At 46.5% G+C, this 18,876-nt stretch overlaps 3 protein-coding genes and 1 long non-coding RNA gene across 5 annotated transcripts; 3 read left to right on the top strand and 1 right to left on the bottom strand.

The window, feature by feature from the left end:
* The first annotated feature begins 4,975 nt into the window (after positions 1-4,975).
* Positions 4,976-5,781, top strand: LOC124684004. The gene has a single exon (XM_047218414.1). It carries the CDS (start codon positions 4,976-4,978, stop codon positions 5,522-5,524), a length of 549 nt encoding a protein of 182 aa, XP_047074370.1. The 3' UTR covers positions 5,525-5,781.
* Positions 5,782-5,829: 48 nt separating this feature from the next.
* On the top strand, positions 5,830-6,832 carry LOC124684003. Its single transcript, XR_006996877.1, has 5 exons — positions 5,830-5,918; positions 5,994-6,122; positions 6,214-6,314; positions 6,403-6,478; positions 6,557-6,832. It is a non-coding gene; the product is annotated as an uncharacterized LOC124684003 (long non-coding RNA).
* Positions 6,833-10,558: 3,726 nt separating this feature from the next.
* Positions 10,559-11,654, top strand: LOC124696843 (ras-related protein Rab11A-like). Its single transcript, XM_047229508.1, has one exon. The coding sequence runs from the start codon at positions 10,771-10,773 to the stop codon at positions 11,452-11,454; it is 684 nt and encodes a 227-aa protein (XP_047085464.1). The 5' UTR covers positions 10,559-10,770; the 3' UTR covers positions 11,455-11,654.
* A 235-nt stretch (positions 11,655-11,889) lies between these two features.
* Positions 11,890-16,322, bottom strand: LOC124696826 (outer mitochondrial transmembrane helix translocase-like). Of its 2 annotated transcripts, XM_047229496.1 has the most exons (6): positions 15,945-16,322; positions 15,559-15,859; positions 15,306-15,464; positions 12,730-13,025; positions 12,327-12,446; positions 11,890-12,206 (listed from the first exon to the last, which is right to left on the bottom strand). In XM_047229496.1, exons 1-6 carry the CDS (start codon positions 16,140-16,142, stop codon positions 12,180-12,182), a joined length of 1,101 nt encoding a protein of 366 aa, XP_047085452.1. In that variant the 5' UTR covers positions 16,143-16,322; the 3' UTR covers positions 11,890-12,179. The 2 variants fall into 2 exon arrangements, with proteins under 2 accessions (XP_047085452.1, XP_047085446.1); XM_047229490.1 differs by having other exon boundaries at positions 11,890-12,446.
* Between the last annotated feature and the right edge of the window lie 2,554 nt (positions 16,323-18,876).

Genomic DNA, 18,876 nt, shown 5'->3' with positions numbered 1-18,876 from the left:
AGTCATAATTAATGGTGTATGCAATACTCCTAGTTGGTGTAGGGTTAGGAACTGAAGTTCTCCCCACTTTTAAGGGAGTGATCCTAGCTCAACTGGTTGAGAGAGTGGATGTACAAACCCATCATGTGAGTTCAAATCCTCACATACACGAATTTAGGTTCCTATTGGTATTCATGAAATTTGTCTTAAAGGTCGTAAAAAATTCTAATACTCATGCTTAATGGTTGTGTGTATCCTTAGTTGGTGCAGAGGCTCTGGAAGTGAAATTCTCCCCAACTTTTAAGTACAACAAGCTTACTTAAAAAATAAAAGCAACGACTTTCATCGATTATAGATGACCTAGATGCTTTAGCAGAAGTTCATCCGTAGTCCACACAAGTGATTGAACTAAAAAGCCAATCAAATGCGAACATTGCAAACCTTATGCGAGAGGAGGAGATCAAATGTTACCAACGATTCAAATCCCAATTCATTTTTGAAGGGGATTCGAATTCAAGGTATTTCCATAGTATTACCAATGGCAGGCATAGGAAGAAACATATTCGGTCCCTAGTACAGGATGATGGCAAGATTGAAGGTCACGAGCATCTAAAGTCGTATATCACTAATTACTACAAAAGTTGTTCGACGCACCCGAGGATGGTAACTTCTCTTTGGATGAGTCTAAAACAGATGATATCCCTCGGGTTTTCGACGAGAAAAATGGCTTACTTACGACACCTTATATTGAGGCTGAAGTAAGAAAATCGTTCTTCTAGATGGAACACAATAAATCCATAGGTCATGATGGCTTTCTAGCAAAGTTTTATCAGGATTTATGGTATGTCACCAAGTCCGGCCTGCTACATTTGTTTGTCTTTCTTCATATTGGACAACTAGAATTTTTTCAACTGAATTTTGGTGAGATAATTTTATTGCTTAAGGTTAATGAAGTAGAAAGGATTCAAGAATATCAGACTATTTGTCTTCTTAATGTTAGCTTTAAAAAATTACTGCGTCGCTATGATAAGGGTAAACTCAATGGCTGGCCATGTGGTTCGTCCCTCTCAAACTGCTTTTACGCAAGGGTGTAACATTCTTGATGGGGTGGTTATCCTTCGTGAAACAGTTCACTAACTACATAGAAAGAAGCTGAATGGGGTGATATTTAAAATTAACTTTGAAAAATCCTATGATAAGGTTAAGTGATCTTTCCTTCAGTAGACTCTCAAAATGAAAGATTTTTTTCTGATGAGTCGCGTGTTTTAATTCATAGCTTCGTTTCGGGAGGAAGTGTTGTCATTGAAGTCAATGATGACGTTGGAAATTATTTTCAAACTAAGAAGGGACTTAGTCAAGGCGACCCGTTATCACCAATGCTATGCTTGGGTAGAAGATTGGTCCTTATCAATTCAGTACCAAGCAATATGGTGTTGTATATGATGTCATTTTTACAACTTTCAAAAGGAGTCTTAAAAATATTGGATTATTTCTGATCAAGATTCCTTTGGCAAGGTAATAGTGAGAAAAAATATAGACTGACCAAATAGAGTGTGGCCTGCCGGTCCAAAAGATTAAGGAGGTCTTAGGATTCAAGTCCTTGAGATAAAAAAAAAAATAGGACCCTACCTATTAAATGCATATATAAGCTATTGACCGAGGATGGGATTTTGCAAACCCTCCTTAGGTGAAAGTATGTTGGCCCGCATGCGTTATCTCGGGTTTCCTGGAAATTTGGAGACTCTCCTTTCTGGGCCGGTCTTATGGCGACAAAAAAATTATTATTCTCATATGGTTCCTGATCCAATAGGGATGGATCAGAGATTAGATTCTGGGAGGAGAAGTGGCTAGGCAATGCCACACTCCGAGAAAAATGTCCGGCTTTGCATAGTATCATGCGACATAAGAGTGTTACGCTCGCTAAGGTGTTGGAAACTTCTCCACCCAACGTGTCATTTAAAAGAAGTCTAATTGGGCTTAGACAAGCATCATGTAATGACTTGTTACAACATCTGGATTCGTTCCATTTGACACAAGGCTCCGCTGCATTTCGATGTAATCTCATTGAGAGTGGTAAATTCTCGGTGTCTTTTATGTACAAAGGTTTAATCCAACCCGATGTTCCAGTTGATAACAATAGAAAAATTTAGAAGATGAAGATACCACATAAAACTAAGGTCTTTGCGTGGTATCTTCGTCGAGAAGTAATTCTTACCAATGAAATTGGCGGGAAGTAAAACGTGTGTATTTTATCACCATGAAAAGACTATTAAGCACTTATTCTTCGAGTATAAATTTGCTAGTTCTATATGGTCAGCCATCCAGATAGGTTCCACCTTATACCCACCATGTAGCGTTGCGAATATATTTGGAAATTGGCTAAATGGTGTGGATCCTAGGTTTAAGCTACTTATCGGGGTGGGAGCGGTTGCCGTTATCTGCTCGATTTGGCTATGTTGAAACGAAAAGGTTTTTAACGATAAAAATGCTTCTCTTATGCAGGTCATCTACCGGTGTACAACTACACTTAGTTTATTGTTGCCTCTACATCGTGTGAAGCAGCGCAACCTTTTTAAGGAGGTGTCTACAAGATTGGACGCCTTACACCTATTTTTTGGTTTTTTTTTCCATTTGTAATCGTCGAGGACTTTAGTCTTCTTATAAGGGCATCTCCAGCGGGCCGACGCATTTCGGACGTCCGAAATGTCCGTTTGCGTCGGCCCGCGGACGCGTTGTGGCCCAGGGCGACCGTTTGCGTCGGGGGTAGCTCCAGCGGTGCGGACGCATATTTTATCCCGGGACAGCGTCAAGGTCGCTAATGGCGTTTTACGTCCCGTCGAGGACTGCCGCCGGCGATTAACCGTTCCCGCGCGACGACGGTCGTTCCCGCGCGCGCCCAATACATTGGCAAGTTTCGCCGGCGTTTCGAGCGCGCGGGAAACGCCCTGCGCGCCAACGCCGTTTCCCGCCCCGCCGTGGCTATATATGGTGGACACCGGCGGAGGCGACGGGCACACCTCAAGCTACCATCCATCCATGGCCGACCACATGAATTGGGAGCACGTTGTTCACATGTGCCGCCAGCTCCACCCGGAGGAGGAGGAAGACGAGGTAGCCGCCGCCGACGTTGAGGCGCAACAGCTGGACCTGGAGGTGGCGACGGCGGAGGCGGAGTTCGCGGAGGCGGAGGCGGCAGAGCGCGCGGAAGGGCGCCTCGCGGCGACCAGGGCGGAGATCGCCAACACCATGGCCGAGCTCGCCGACGCCAGGGCCGAGCTCGCGGAGGCGCGGGCGGCCATCGCGGCCCCTCCGGCCGACGCCGTCATCCACGACATCGCGGACGACGACGTCCCCGTGCCCATGCGCTTCGAGTGCGCCGGTGACCGGCCTGGTTCTGCTCGCGTCCTTCGAGTCCTCGGGCCGGGGACGCCCGGCGCCGTCGGGCTTGGCCGGCGGAGGAGGAAGCCCACGCCTATGCGATGGCCATGGGCGGGGGTTAATGTGCTCCGACTCGGACTCGCTCCAGCAGTAGGGGCCCTTCTCCCGCGCGGGTCGAGCAGAGAACCGGGAGCTGGAGGTTGCCATCGCCGCCGGGGACGAAGCCGTGGCGGCGGCGGCTAGGGATAGGGCCCGGCTCGTCGCCGACGTGGCGGCGATCCGAGCGGGCGGTCGAGGCGGAGGACGACGCGGCGGCGGCGGCGGTCCGAGCGGCGGCGGAGGAGGAGGCCCGGCAGCGGCGGCGGTCCAGGCGGCGGCAGAGGAGGAGGAGGCCCGGGCGACGGCGGAGGCGGCGGCTACCAAGGTGGCCTTTGCGACGGTGACGGCCCCGTGGGACAGCTCCCTGGCCGAGGCCCTCGAACGCCGCAGGCGGCAGGACGAGATGTCCGTTCGCGCGCATGCGCGGCGCGCGGAGTGCAAGAAGCGATCCCGCTTCGACGACGGCGCCGGCCCATCCGGCGGCCAGTAGTAGGGCGCACGACTGCGAGTAACCGAGGCCGGTGTAGGCCGCGCGACGGCGAGTAGGTACGGTCGTTGTAGTTTTAGGTTAACTCTAACCATCTCTGTAAAGATGGTCCTTTTGGCCAATCAATAGTAACGAAAAAATCTTTTGCTTACCTAGTCACTGCCGACGGGCCCGGATGTACCCAACGCGGACATTTTCCGCGACCGCCGAGCGTCCGCGGAGACGCAAACCCAGCGCATATTTGGGCCAGGTTTGCGTCTCCGCGGACGGCCCGGTCACTTTGCGTCGCCCCGCTGGAACAGGCCCCAGACGCATTTCCGGTCACGGCGACGAAAACGGTCGCTCAGGTCCGTTTGCGTCGCGCCGCTGGAGATGCCCTAAGGTGTATTTAGAAAAAAAACGTTTGGGACACGGGGATAGGATACTCTGAAATCCGGTTATTTGGGACGGTGGGCACCTGTTCCTCCACGTGTTCTCGCCTTGTCGGAGGTATGCTCGGAGGTTATCGCTGGGCTAGTACGGTGTGCCATACCGTGGGAAGCAATGGCGGCATGGGAGCTCAGCAGCGGAGGAGCAACAGGGTGAATAGTCACCCGATCATCATCGCCCCTGGACCTGGGCACGCAGGATCAACGGGCGGTCCGGCCACAGGTACGTACGTTTCCATGGGCTATCCAGACACACGTCAGGAAGAAGCTACAAGTCCAGTCCAGTGCCGTAGCTATCACAACTTGCGTGGAAAAGGCCCAGGATAAGCTCACCTGGGCCCGCGAAACAAACGAAAGCAAAACCCCGGTGGCGTTTCCCGCTTTCGCCCATGCCACTTGCTCCACGCGTTCGTCGGACACGACAGCCGTGACCCCACGCCGTCGCTCGCGTCCAGTGCATCGTCCGGCCGCCGTGCGCGCGCGTGTCCCACCTCGCCCACGGTCCACGCCACCCCGACGAACCCAACCCAATCCGAGAGCGCAACCACGCGCGGCGCAACCAGCAGCCACTCGTCCAGCCACTGCCCACCCTCACGCGGGCGCCATGGACGCGGCCGTCTCCCTGCACCACCACGGCGCGCTCCCCGCCGCCGCCGCCACCTCCCTCCCACCCCACCACCACCACCACCGTTCCCTCCACCTCAAACACCCTCTCCCCACCACCTCCACCCGCCTCGCCGCGACCTTGCCGCCATCCAGGACGCCCCGCCGCTCCACCTCATCCACCACCGCAGCTCCCGCTTCCGTCCCGGCGCGCACCACCATCAGCAGCGCCCGCGCCGCCACGGGCTACGCGGCCGCGCTGGCCGACGCGTCCCTGCGCGCCGGCACGCTTCCACGAGCCGCCCGCCACGCAAGCGCGCTCCTCCGCCGCCTCCAGGACCCGCCGCGCGGGCAGCGCCTGGAGGAGGCCGACGGCCGGGTCAGCGCGCTCGTCAGGATGCTCGTCGCCAAGGGCAAGGGCGGCATGGTCGCCGACGTCCTCGCCGAGTTTGCCGCCATCTGCGACCGCCTGCTCGCACCGCCGCCCGCCTCGTACTCGGCCTCGAGCAAGCGCGCCCACTCATCACGCGCCTCCTACTACTCCTACTGATCGGTGCTTGCGCGTTGGAACATTTTGATTTGCTTCAGGATTGGCTTCTGGAACAACCACTGGTTAACCTCATCTTATGATACACAACTCAGTTGCTACGATTATTTGATTATATTACAATATAAGCTTGTGAGCAGACGGTGCTACGTTATGTTAGTGATGTCAAGCGACATGACAAGATTTGAGTTAGCTGCACCAATACTACACTTGTGTTTAATCGTGATTTGTCTGCATATATGCAATTATTCATACGTATATACCTTAGGCGTCTGCTTCAGTACAACCCCCCCCCCCCCCACCCCCCCAAAAAAAAAACTGGTTTTGGCTCAAAAGCCCACCAAACCCAAATCGAGCCATTCACAGATGCATGGACGAGTATTTTCATAAACCGAAGGTACGCCATGCAATACAATGGTGTACATAATTCATTCAGTGTATATTGAAATATACTTACACATTTTTATTGCAGTACTATCTCGCTGTAAACGTTAATGGCAATCATTGGGTCACCGTCGTGATGCATGTACCCAAGAAGGAATTTCAAGTATTAGATTCCCTCTATGTTCTTCACAGTTACATACATATCATTGAAGCATTGGTATGTTTTCATACTACTTTACTGTGTCATAAGTATTTTGTTAAAATATTAATCATTACTTACTTAATCTTAACTACTCGTTTTACTTCAGAGAACCGAAATTGCTTATGACATAGCAAAAGTAGATCATGGTTTTCCTGATCCTTCGAACTGGCCTATAAAATAATACAAAATGCCAAGACAAAAGGATGGGTGAGTACATGGCGCAACTAATTTTCATCTATATTAATATACAATGCAATGTTACTTACTGTTTTTTGCTTGTCTTGTATTATGACAGAAACTCATGTGGACTTTGGGTCCTAAAATGTATGGAAGAATGGGATGGAGATGAATTTAGAACCATTATTACACAGGTAGGTAAAACAAAATTCTACTTACATGATGAACTAGCAGCACATGTCATAACATGTTCTCTTACTTTATTTTTGCAGACACTCGTTGACTCTACCAGAGAAGTTATGGTCGGTGAAATAATTTTTTCACCTAGTAACGAGTTGGATAGGATCAAAGATAAACTACTCAACGCCAATGGCGAGGAAGATGATGCTTAGGTCCAAGGTTTAGTGGATATGGTCGGGTTTTCGTCCCGTAGAAGGTTTCCCGGTGGTGTTCAAGACTTAGTTCATTTTATTTTCTATTTTCAGTTAGCTGTGTAATGACTTGGAAACTATACTTTACAACACCTATTTGCGTCATATGGAATACCATACTTTGTGGAATATGTATGCAATCATCAAGTGCCGGATAGTCTCACTATTGTCCGTGGACATCACTATAATCTTTATTGCGCAGAATTTGTTGTCAAACTTTTGCAAACAATCCGTTAACACCTTTGCGGATGATAATAACTTGGTATGAAAAGTTTTATCTCGAAATACTTCAGGTGCAGCAATTTACCCAAAACCAATTGTGTATTGACTTTCTGAAAAATAATACCCAAAGATTATGACTTATTAATAGCTTAGGTCAACAAATTATTGAACTGGTACAAAAGGGATAACACTAGCCTCATAAAGTGAGTTCACAAAAACCTTTTCGACAGTTGGCGCAATGGATAAAAGTTTGGTACTTATCATCTGCATTTTTGTTCACTTGCAATGAACCTTCAAGAGAGATAGGCGAAGGAATTGGACATTGCATACCAGGAAAACCCAAACTTGAAAGAGAACTTACATCTGTCCTATGAGAAATGCTGGTGTTAATTCATTGCCGGACAGACCGGCAAAAGATTCCGGTCAGGCCGACAGAAGCTGCTGCCTGTATGTCTTCTCCCCGGACATGCTGGTGGCTGTGGCCGGACAGACCGAAATGCAGTGCCAAAAGCCTTTGAATATTCGTTAATTATTTTCAGGTCTGACTGGTTCTCTACGTCGGTCAGGCCGACAAAAGATGCGTACAAAAACTCCTTGGCCGGACATGCTGGCTCGTCTGGCCAGACAGGCCGATAGAATTGGCAAATGCCTCTGGAAATTTTATGTTCCTCCGGAACAACATTACCGGTCTGTATGGCGTATATGTTGGACAGTCTGACCGGTCGATCACGTAAACCGCGACCCGGACAGTCCGTTCCCCTATGAACTGGATGTCCGCCGAACCCGGACTGTCCGGCTAGGTCAGGACCGGACTGTCCGGTGTCTCCGATCTGCCATGGCCGGCCGGCGCCCACCACGATGGTGCACATGCCACCATGATCCGCCAAACTTGCCGGGGGGCCCACAACTGTGCCGTACTTGTATCTCGTATAATTGACTAATAGAATTGGGCTATACGAATTTTGTACGGTGCCACGTATCGGTATTTTATACTAATAACGAAGGGGTATCGAGCGATCTTAGCCGTTCTTGTGTTTGAGCCCGCTTAAGCCCAAACTGAGTTTGAGGGAGTTGGGGGGGGGGGGGGGGGGTTGTACCGGAGCAGATGCCATATAGCTTTGACATCACTTGTTCCAATTCCTAACCTCATCGTGTATGCACGCGCAACAAATCATCCATGATCTGTTTTTTAGTTTCAGTTTTTGAAGCTGGTTCAACACAATACAATTGCAACAGATGCCATGTACTTGCACATAACAAGAATTAATGATCGAAAAGGTATCGAGCTGTAGATTCATGCATCCTATATGAGTAAGTTGAGCCTTTACGGCATTGCTGGACTTCTTGTTGCCGCACCTTTCCAACATAGACGTAATTCTCCCCGAAAAAAAGGAACTACGAGAATACATCCTCGTGCCTCCATTACGGTTATTTATACCCTTTACTTCTACAATTTTACTTGTTTTGTGTATGCTTGTTATATAGATTGTTCATCTAGTTGCACATCTAAATAGCCTATAGTTGTTCATCTAGTTTACCATCAACTTGAACCCTATTTATTTGATAAAATTCAACAAATGCTTTGTTATATTCCATTTGAGAAATGGCTTAAAAAACTGCTTCCTCCATGAGGTCAGTAAGAAGACCATTCACCTCTAGCGATAATTGCGGTATATCATTATAAAATTTTGGAGCTAGTGCTCCGAACAATTTCTTATAGTATTATATTCAGTAGCAAAGGCTTTGAAATTATTTCCCTTGACTATAGTTCCCTCACTTTTTTTTCAGTTGGAAGATATTTTAATTCCTATATTTCCCATTTGCAAATAAATGAAAATACATAGTATTATTACCACCCTCATATTTAACTTTAGCACGCTGAGCCCACTTGGTCTCTACATCTCATGTAAGTTTAGGGATTCGTTCATTTGCATCTCTCAACGCATCCCGTTCGGATACACTTAGAGATGTTGATTCAGCCTTAATACCTAGTTCATCAATAATATCCCATAGCGTTTCTTGTTATTTTCTATACTTTCCACTTAAGTTCTTTGCCTAGCCTTATAGGAAACAACGTAAATGGTGAATCTTGTTTTGCCATCTCATTCGGCTGCCACCATCTCGTAAAAACCATCTTTCCTAAGCTAAGATAGATCAATCGAGAGATGTGCTTTGTTTCCTAGGTGACCATGCTGGCCTAAATCAGTTATCAATGGTGTATGATCAGATCTTTAACGACTTAGTGCATGAACGGGCACTAATGGAAGCTTATGCTCCCATTCTACACATGCTACTATTTCATCAAGCTTCGCATAGGTCCCGTGTCTCACGTCGATTTGCCCATGTATATTGCCGGCCTAAGAGAATTGTTGTTTTCTCTATTTAGAATTGAAATAGGCTTTCACTCCGATTTATAAATAAATCAATAGTTGGTTGCTCGACAGAACCATGTAGTACCACATAACCAGAATTAATGACCGAATAGGCATCGAGCTGTAGATCCATGCATCCTATATGCTTGGTTTGAGCGAGCGCATTGCCATAATTTGTTCAAGAAAACTTGGTCAAATAAAACCAGGGGCTTCTAGACAAGGTCTGGTCAGCTCAACTGCTTGCAACTAAATCAAATAATTATTGAAGCCCATAATGGATAATGCGAGCCCTATCATGTGCTCAGTATAATATTTTGAGCGTCGCGAAACCTGAAACCAGATATGATCATATGAGCTACAGCTAGCTGCTGCACTGTTGCTGACAAGCAGCAGTTGAGGATTGCACAGATTAGTTCAAACCGAAAGCAAGGGTTGCATGTACAACTAGGCGTTTGAATTCATCAGACTAATAATAATGCAGACGTAATCCCATCCGTCGCTCGACCAATCAAAGCGACCAGCTATTAGGTTAGGCACCGCGTGTGACGCCTAGGTACATATTATACCCCAGCTTTCGTGCAATGCTGGTGTTTGTATATGACTTGTGCACTAATCCATCCTAAACCGCCATAGACATATTCTGGAGCCACATGTTGACATGTCGTATTGTTTTTGTTTTCACCATCGATCGAGTTGCTTTCCGATCAGAGGATTAATTGGGTAGGAGGAATGGAGTGGACAGGCATGGATGGCCTCATATGGATTCTAGAATGAAGCATGTGGCATCTTTCTGCCTAACCAACAACTTTTTGAATGATGATGCCGATGCATGAGAGGAGAACACCATTGATCTTGACAGAGAAATAAAGCTATATACGTACTAGAGTACTCGTACTGCGTACTCTACAATGAGTGCCGAAAGATAAAAGTGCCGGCGACAGGCAGTGCCTGTACGAGACAAGAGATCTACACTCAGCTATTGAATCCTTTACTACCTACTAACGTACTCCATCGCCTCCCTCCGATCATAGTAAGTGTTGATGAGTTAGTACGTACAACTTTGCAAAGTTCAAATTACCACGACAAGAATTTTGGAACTGGGAGAGTATCAGTTAACCAATAACCCTTTGGTCTTAAGAATCGACACCATGATCCATCACGAAATTAACCTTTTGTTTCATGATAGAAAAAAAAGAGAAATGGACAGATAATTAATCAATACAATACCAGCACATCCTATAGTATGAGCAAGTGATCAACCTCTCCTTCAACCACTCTCTATGTCACCCACATATTTATATCTTCGAGCACACGTATGTGAGATGACATACACGCGTTGAGCTAGCTAGCATCCATAGATGATACAGGTCGCAAAAGGCAGCACCCATATAGAACCATCGTTGCAGCTTGCCCAGCAGAGTTTGCATTCGGACCAGTCGCCGGAGAAGCTCAGCGGAGCCGATGGAGGAGGACTACGTGTTCAAGGTGGTGGTGATCGGCGACTCGGGGGTGGGGAAGACGCAGCTGCTGGGGCGCTTCACCCGCGACGAGTTCCACCTCGACTCCAAGTCCACCATCGGCATCGAGTTCCAGACGCGCACCGTCGTCATCGCGCGGCGGCGCGTCAAGGCCCAGATCTGGGACACGGCGGGGCAGGAGCGGTACAGGGCGGTCACCAGCGCCTACTACCGGGGCGCGCTGGGCGCCATGCTCGTCTACGACGTCACGCGGCGGGCCACCTTCCAGCACGTCGCGCGGTGGGTCGCCGAGCTCCGCGCGCACGCCGACAAGTCCATCGTCGTTGTGCTCGTCGGCAACAAGGCCGACCTCGCCGCGCTGCCGGGACGCCGCGAGGTGGAGGTTGAAGAGGCGGAGGCTTTTGCAGAGGAGCAGGGGCTCTTCTTCTTCGAGGCGTCCGCGCTCAGCGGGGACAACGTCGAGGCCGCGTTCATGGGTCTGCTCGGGGAGATACACGCCACCGTATCCAGGAAACGGCTGGAGGTGGAGGACAAGGTGGGGAGAAGCGGCGGTGACGGTGGGGCCGCCGACGTGCTGGTGCTCAAGGGGCTGTCGCTGTCTCAGGAGCTGTCCATGATGGAAACCAGCGCCATGAAGACACCAAGCAGGTGTTCTTCATGCTCCTGATACGATTTACCTCATGTCTGACGGATTGAACAATTCTTAGACTGAGTAGACAAGCTGTCACTCATTACGGTGCTTTCTCTTCTTTTCTTTCGTCCAGCAAAGAAATAGATTGTTTTCTCTTGGTGAGAAAAAAGATCTCAGCAGAGATATAACAGGTGTAAATTATACTGTGATTTAGTAACATGAATGTGAAGAAACAATTATGATTGTGAAGCATGGAACCTGCATTCATTTCATCTTCTCTAGTCCACCAAGCTCATGGCTGATGGATTGAAGAGTTAATTATTGAGTGAAGAACACTGCATCTCATTACTGTTATCGGTCTCAGCAAGTGCGCTGTTTCCTTCAAGAAAGAATATATTTCTCTCTCAAAGAGTAAAATAGAACCGACAGAAATAAGGGGTACGAGTATAATCAGATGAATGAAAAGAATCATGTTCGGGAAGCATGGAAGGGCACATTTCTTCAATATGTATACAGTCTACCCTACAGTAGTTAAGTTTTAAAAGAAACAAAAATTACAAGATGACCAGAACAAGCGTTCCACAGAAGATAAGTTTCTGTTTTTAACCACGCAGAAGGATGAAACTTGAACATCAGTGCAAGCTTTGCCAGCTGCAGCTAACTTCAAAAAACCAGAGCAGCCCCATGACGCTAACTGAATCAATACACATATGCTGAATCTTGCGTAAGAAAACCTAACGATATTGAGGTAATGCCAGCGCTTACTCCACTGCGGATTTGCATGAGATCTAGCAAAAGGAAAACCTTGTGGTTTTAGTTCAAGGTGAAGATGGCTCTTGCGGTTCCGACTGACTGTTCTGAACTATTCGAGACATCATCTTAGATATCTCAAAAATTGCGCTCTGTACCTGGTCATCTTCCGGATCTGACGGCCGGATCCACACAGGTGACTGTAGGCCTGACTTCTTTCCCTTCCTAGATGTTGACAAAGCTTTCTCCAGGTCTGATTGCTTCAAGGGTCTTGGACTCTAAGTCAGCAATCACAAACAAGAAAGTCAGAATCAACATGTAACAAAGACTGTCAACAGCTTAAAGGTTACTATATTGCTATCCAAAGATAAATGCAGAGAATCTTAAACAAAAGCCTAATTAAAACATGTAACAGATGTTTGTCTACAAAATCACATAAATAATTGAACAGCTGTAAGTCACACAAATATTCATGCATGAGGTTGACATTAACAGGCGCACCCAGACAAACAATACCAAAGGAAAGTTAATTGACTGTAGAGAGAAGTACTGGCTACTCACATCTGGTCTGATCCCATCTTTCTCGCTGCTCAAAATCTCCCTGATCGGGTAGAATGCAGCCTGCTTGCACAGTTCTAGGATATCTGATCCAGTAAAGCCGTCACACATACTGGCAATGTAATCGTAATCGATGTTGGACTCGACATTTTCGCCCTTCAATACAACTTGAAGTATCTTGCTTCTTTCACTGCGAACGGGGACCCCAATTTCAAATATCTGCGTAAAGCGCCTGAGAATGGCCTCGTCTAGCTCAGAAGGTCTGTTTGTAGCAGCAAGCACCATCACACGAGCATTCTCTACAAAGCCATAATAATTCATGTAAGAGATTGATCAGTATTATCTATGCAAGTTCGACTGTAGAAAGCACACATGCATATGTAAAATAATTCACTATTTCATCAGATACATAATAAGCCAAGCAAAATCTCACATAGGTAACCAACTGGGCATCAGAACAAGTTTGGCCAAAATACATTCTTATTATCTGTTTCAGAAAAAAAAAGGAAAAAACTTATCTCATGTCCACCTCCAAGATCAGACTTTATAGAAGTATAGCTAAGTCTACTTTCTATGAGTTTAGCTTCTCCTAAGTTTACAACAACCATCCTGTGTTTGATATTCTGAGATAAACAATATTTCAAATTTAATAGTCAAACTACTATAGCTGAAAGTTAGCATCACAAATCATATACTACTCCATTTCAATGACTATGGCACGCGCATATTTCAAAAATTGTCTTTGACCAAGAATTAATCCATGTATGCAAGTAATATTTGATATAGAATTGGTTTCATTAGAAAGTGTTTTTCAATACGAATATAACAAGAACAATTATGTACTATACAATCGTGGTATGGTTGCTCAATTCTTTTAGTCGAAGTTCATCTTAAAATGCACATTCGCCCTATTTACAAGAATGGAGGGAGTATTGCAATTCACAAATACGTGGAGTTCACTAAATAATACTAACCACATAAAAAGCAACATGAAGAGAACATATGTACAGAAAAGTAGATTCTGAATCTGTTATTCCTGCATAAGGCTGTTAGCTAGTTATTAGTTACTGGACATTAATCGACTCAAATTTGCCAAAAACACCAACTATGTCTAACAACGACAAACATAGCTAAGACGTATAACATAAGTAAACTGTTCACACACTCCTATGTCTCACCACCTATATCAAGCAACGAGAAAACATAGCTAAGACGTATAGCATAAGTAAACTGTTAACACACTCCAGTCTGCTCATTTAATTTCACATAAGTACATTTGTGACAGAACAAACTTATTAGTACTATCTAATTTTAACTTAAGATGTCAAACTGAGCTGTAATGTCCAGGGGGGGTATTATGTGTAAAATGGCATGGTTAAGAGCATTGCCAATCAAATCAAATAAAGATAGCACGTGTCAAAATTTGATGTGATAATATCTGCAGCTTTATGAATATGAAAATATCATTGGAACTAATAACCAAATCCAAATAGGTAACAAGAAAGACAAAATAAGACAGTAAAACAAGTTTTTTTAGCATAGATGCGTTTATAAGAAGTCAATTTCCACATAAACTTTAACATATAAATACCGTATTTGTTGCTAGTACATTCAACAGACTTAGTTCATCATAACAGTGAAATAAATTAGCGTAAAATTCTAGTAATACAAACCAAAAGATTTGAATAGTGTGGACGTCACAAATAGATGTTGATACATGGTTTCATGGGGTGAAATCGTGTGAAGCCCCCAGATGGACATGTATTGGACTGTGATCAAACGGACACATAAGAAGATCTACATATATTTTCTAATAATGTGAAATGATACAAATTACATGGTGTCAGAGATAAAAGAAATGTTCTTTCGCTAGTCCAAGCTTCTACAGAATCAATTTGTTGAAGACCATATGTGTTGTAAAGATTAAATCATGTAAATCCTCAGACTGACTATTGAGTTCAAAGGAGCATGGAAGTAAATCTGTACACGAACCCTAATAATCCAAGAATAGCAGGTGCCAACAAGATGGAAATTATCAGAAGCCAAATTTGCTAGCATGTACTTTTATGGGGTAATTTGATGAAGAATATCTTCAATACAGATCAATATGCAAAATTCACAAATGGACATGTATTGGACTGAGATAGATGAAAGAAATGTTCTTTGGCTAGTACAAGCTTCTATAGAATCACTTTGTTGAAGACCATGTGTTGTAAAGATTAAATCATGTAAATCCTCAGACTTACTATTGAGTTCAAGGGAACATGGAAGTAAATTTGTACACGAACCCTAATAATCCAAGAATAACAGATGCGAAACAAGGTGGGAATTATCAGAAGCCAAATTTGCTAGCATGTACTTTTATGGGGTTAATTTGATGAAGAATATCTTCAATACAGATCAATATGTAAAATTCACAGACAGAGCCATGGAGTACTGAATTGCGATCCACATCCAAAACTGCTACTCTAAGAGGCCATCCAAAATATACTACTCGTATTGTCCTAGTTGTCAAGCAGATACGAGTGCGTAATAAACACTCTTATTGTTCCTGAAAGCAAACGGGGGAGGGCACTCACGATCGGTGGTGAAACCGTCCCATAAGGACATGAACTCCGTCTTCATGTTAGTCATAGCTTCGTGGTCTGTAGTCCGCCGCTGTCCCAAGAAACTATCAACCTCATCGATGAAGATGATAGCGGGCTGGAGCTTGTGCGCGAGGCTAAACACCGCAGACACTGGCACATACAGTTGCACAAAATCAGCATCTTTACACGGGAGATTTATACAAGAGAACAAGATTAACGCGGGAGGCAGGTTTCTTATTAGTACCTAGCTTCTGCGCGTCCCCGAACCACTTGCTCATGAGATTGGATATCCTGATGTTGATGAACACGGCGCCCGACTCCTTTGCGATGGCCTTGGCGAGCATGGTCTTGCCCGTCCCGGGCGGGCCGTAGAGGAGCACCCCCTTCTGCGGGCTGAGGAGCTTGCCGTAGGCGAAGAGCTCGGGGCGGCGCAGGGGCAGGATGACGAGCTCGTAGAGCGCCTGCTTGACCTCGTCGAGCCCGCCGACGGAGTCGAACACCACGTCGATCTCGTCGGGGTTGATGACGTCGCACGCAATCACGTCCTGCGGCAGGGGGGGGATTGGAGGAAAGATCAGGTCTTTGGGTTGGGAAGGGGATTGGATTGGATTGGATAGGGTTGGTGCGTACCTCGTAGGGGGTGGTGGAGATGAGCGGCCTGCCGAGGCGCTTGGCGATCTCCTTCTTGTGCTGCAGCGCCTTCTTGGAGGACTCGCGGTTGGGGTCGAGCTGGCGGAGGCCGGCGAAGAGGACGAGGCAGCTGAGCGCCGCGCTGGCCGCGTAGAGCACCAGCTCCTGCACGAACCGCGACGAGTCCGTCGACCTCATCGCCGGTGGTGGTGGCCGCCGCCCGGAGTGCCCCGTTGCTTGCGGCGGAAGGGAAAGGGGGCGAGATTCGATTGGATTCGTTCGTGGAGGGGATGGGGAAGGAGAAGAAGATTGGGATTTTAGGAGGCTGGCTGGTTCGGCTTTGGTCGCTTGGAGAAGGGTTTGTTTGGTCGGTCGTTCCTCTTCTCTTCCGTGCGGCTCTTCTCCTTTGGGGAAGCTGTGTTGTTGTTGTGTTGCGTTGTGCGCCGCAGAGACTCTGGAATTGCTTTGTTTGGGTCGGCTGGATTAATTGCTTCTTTTCCGTTTCTTCTTTTGTGTTTTTTTTTTTTTGCAAATTAAGGGCTTCATTGATTATGCAACAGGATTACAATCACTCGCGAGAGTGTCAATGAGAAAGCCAGGGTTATAATTAATCCACAGGCACCTCCTCCTATCACTACTAGCTTGCTTAGCACACAAATGAGCAGCATTATTTGCTTCCCGCCCAACAGCAAGAATGCTAAAGCTAGCAAAAGCCCTCCTAATGTCTCTGATCTCTTGGACAATAGCTCTCAGTTTTGACCTGTTTTGATCGTCAGCATTGCACAGATTAACAGCCATCAGGGAATCACTTTCAATCACCACATGCACATATCCTTTCTCCTGCGCCAATCTTGCGCCTTCTCGGATAGCCAACGCCTCCATCGAGAGTGCACTTTCAGCATGGCCATACCATAAAGCTTGTCCCCTAACCAGATTGCCCTGGTAATCCCGTGCTACCAATCCAATTCCTCCAGTCATCTCCTGTTCTTGAAAACTGGCATCGGTGTTAATTTTAATTACACCCTCAGCCGGTGGCTTCCAATGTTCTTTAGGCTTCAATACCTTCCTTGGTTTCTCTCGGCTTGAATGAGATAGATCAAGAGAAGTCTGCATTGCCCATCTAACCGAATCGATGAACCGATCGACCCCTTTCACCATGCTTCCTTGCATTTCTCTCTTGCCAAGCCGCCCAACACCCACATAAAATCATGGATGTTTGAGACTCAACCATCACCTTGCTATCAATCACATCCATGGCCCATGTGTTTGGATGAAACTGAGGCACCTTGACATTTGCCGTAATTTTAAGTTCACTCCAAAACAGCCTTGCCCATGTACATTCGAATAGTGCGTGGAAAATTGACTCTTCTTGCTTTCCGCATGCTTCACAGAACCCGACTTTTTCTACATGTCTGAATTTTAGAACTTGTCTAGATGGTACAAAGCCTTTAATCACTCTCCACCAGAAGGCACGCACCTTAGGTGGAACCGGCAGTTTCCAAAGTTTTTTCCAACAGGTTTTAGAGCCTGTGCTAGCCGGTTGAGTGGCTTGTTGTATAGACGACAACATTCTATATGCAGATCGTACAGAAAAAACTCCATTCTCTTCCTGTGTCCAACCCCACTCATCCTCGGCAAACCGGCCTAATGGAATTTGACAAACGGCACGTCTATCTGTCTCAATCAGATTTACCTCCAATTTCTCTTCAGACCAACACATTTGCTCGGTATCGATCAACTCGTCGACCCTTACCGCCTTAGCCTCTCTAGGCTTACACAAGGGACGGCCATTACTGTTTGTTGGTATCCAAGGATCATCAAAAATACGGATGGTGCTACCGTCGCCCACCCTTTTAATTAGTCCTTTTTGTAAGGCTTCTCTACCATGCAAAATAGCCCGCCACACATGTGAAGAATTCTTCTTCTTTGTAGCTGATAGGAAATCCGATCCATGGTAATATTTCCCTCGCAAAACTTTGGCACACAACGAATCTGGTTTTGTCATAAGGCGCCACCCTTGCTTAGCTAGCATGGCCTGGTTGAACAACTGGAAATCTCTAAAGCCCATTCCTCCTGCAGCTTTTGGAATCGCTATGTCCGACCATTTCTTCCAATGTATCTTCTGTTTGTGCTCATCTCCTCCCCACCAGAACCTAGCCACTATACTTGTGATCCTTTTGCACATCTTCTTTGACAACCGAAAGCAGCTCATCGAATATGTTGGAATTGCTTGGCAAATTGCCTTCACCAACACTTCTCTCGCTGCTCCACTTAAATTCTTTGCCGCATAACTATTCACCAATTTCTTCTTTTGTGTTTGATTTGACTCGGATGTCACTTGCGTGCACTGAGTATGTTTTGTCACGACTTTTCCTTTGGGAAATTGTGGTGGCATGCCACGCTTAAAATCGGGTAAAGCAGCTGAGGGCATGGCCAACGCCTAGCCTCAACTCACTGCCTCAAATGCCAACTAGGCTCGGATGCCAGGTCGAACCTGCAACTAGCTGCCTGGCAGACCAACTAGTCTCTTGCAGGGGAGGCTACATCCTCAACAGATAAAGCTAGAAGAAAGGAGGAAAGGAAAGAGAGAGAAGAGGAAAGAAGGAAAAGTGGTGGACCGTTGCTACTCTATGGAAACAAAAAGTATCTGTATACAAAGTGATAGTGAGGCCCAGTGAGGCAGTAGCATGCATTGGACTGTTTTTCTTCACAACCACTGCTTCATCTTCTTTTTTGCTTCGTGCTTACGTGGGGAAGTAGCATGTAGCTGCCACCATTGCTCATGCCTTGATGTCTCCTGCATCGGTTGGACTATCATGCGCGAGATATACCTTTTCAAAAGTGCTAGACCATCTCCAGCCGCTTTCCCAAAGCGTTTCCGGCATCGGATCGAGTATTTGGGGAACGTGTTTTGTTCGTGCCGTGTTTGGGG

This window comes from Lolium rigidum, chromosome 1 (genome assembly GCF_022539505.1).
Source record: "Lolium rigidum isolate FL_2022 chromosome 1, APGP_CSIRO_Lrig_0.1, whole genome shotgun sequence".
Taxonomy (NCBI): Eukaryota; Viridiplantae; Streptophyta; class Magnoliopsida; order Poales; family Poaceae; genus Lolium; species Lolium rigidum.
The sequence above is the reverse complement of the archived record's forward strand: the minus strand, read 5'-3'. Positions and strand labels throughout refer to the sequence as shown.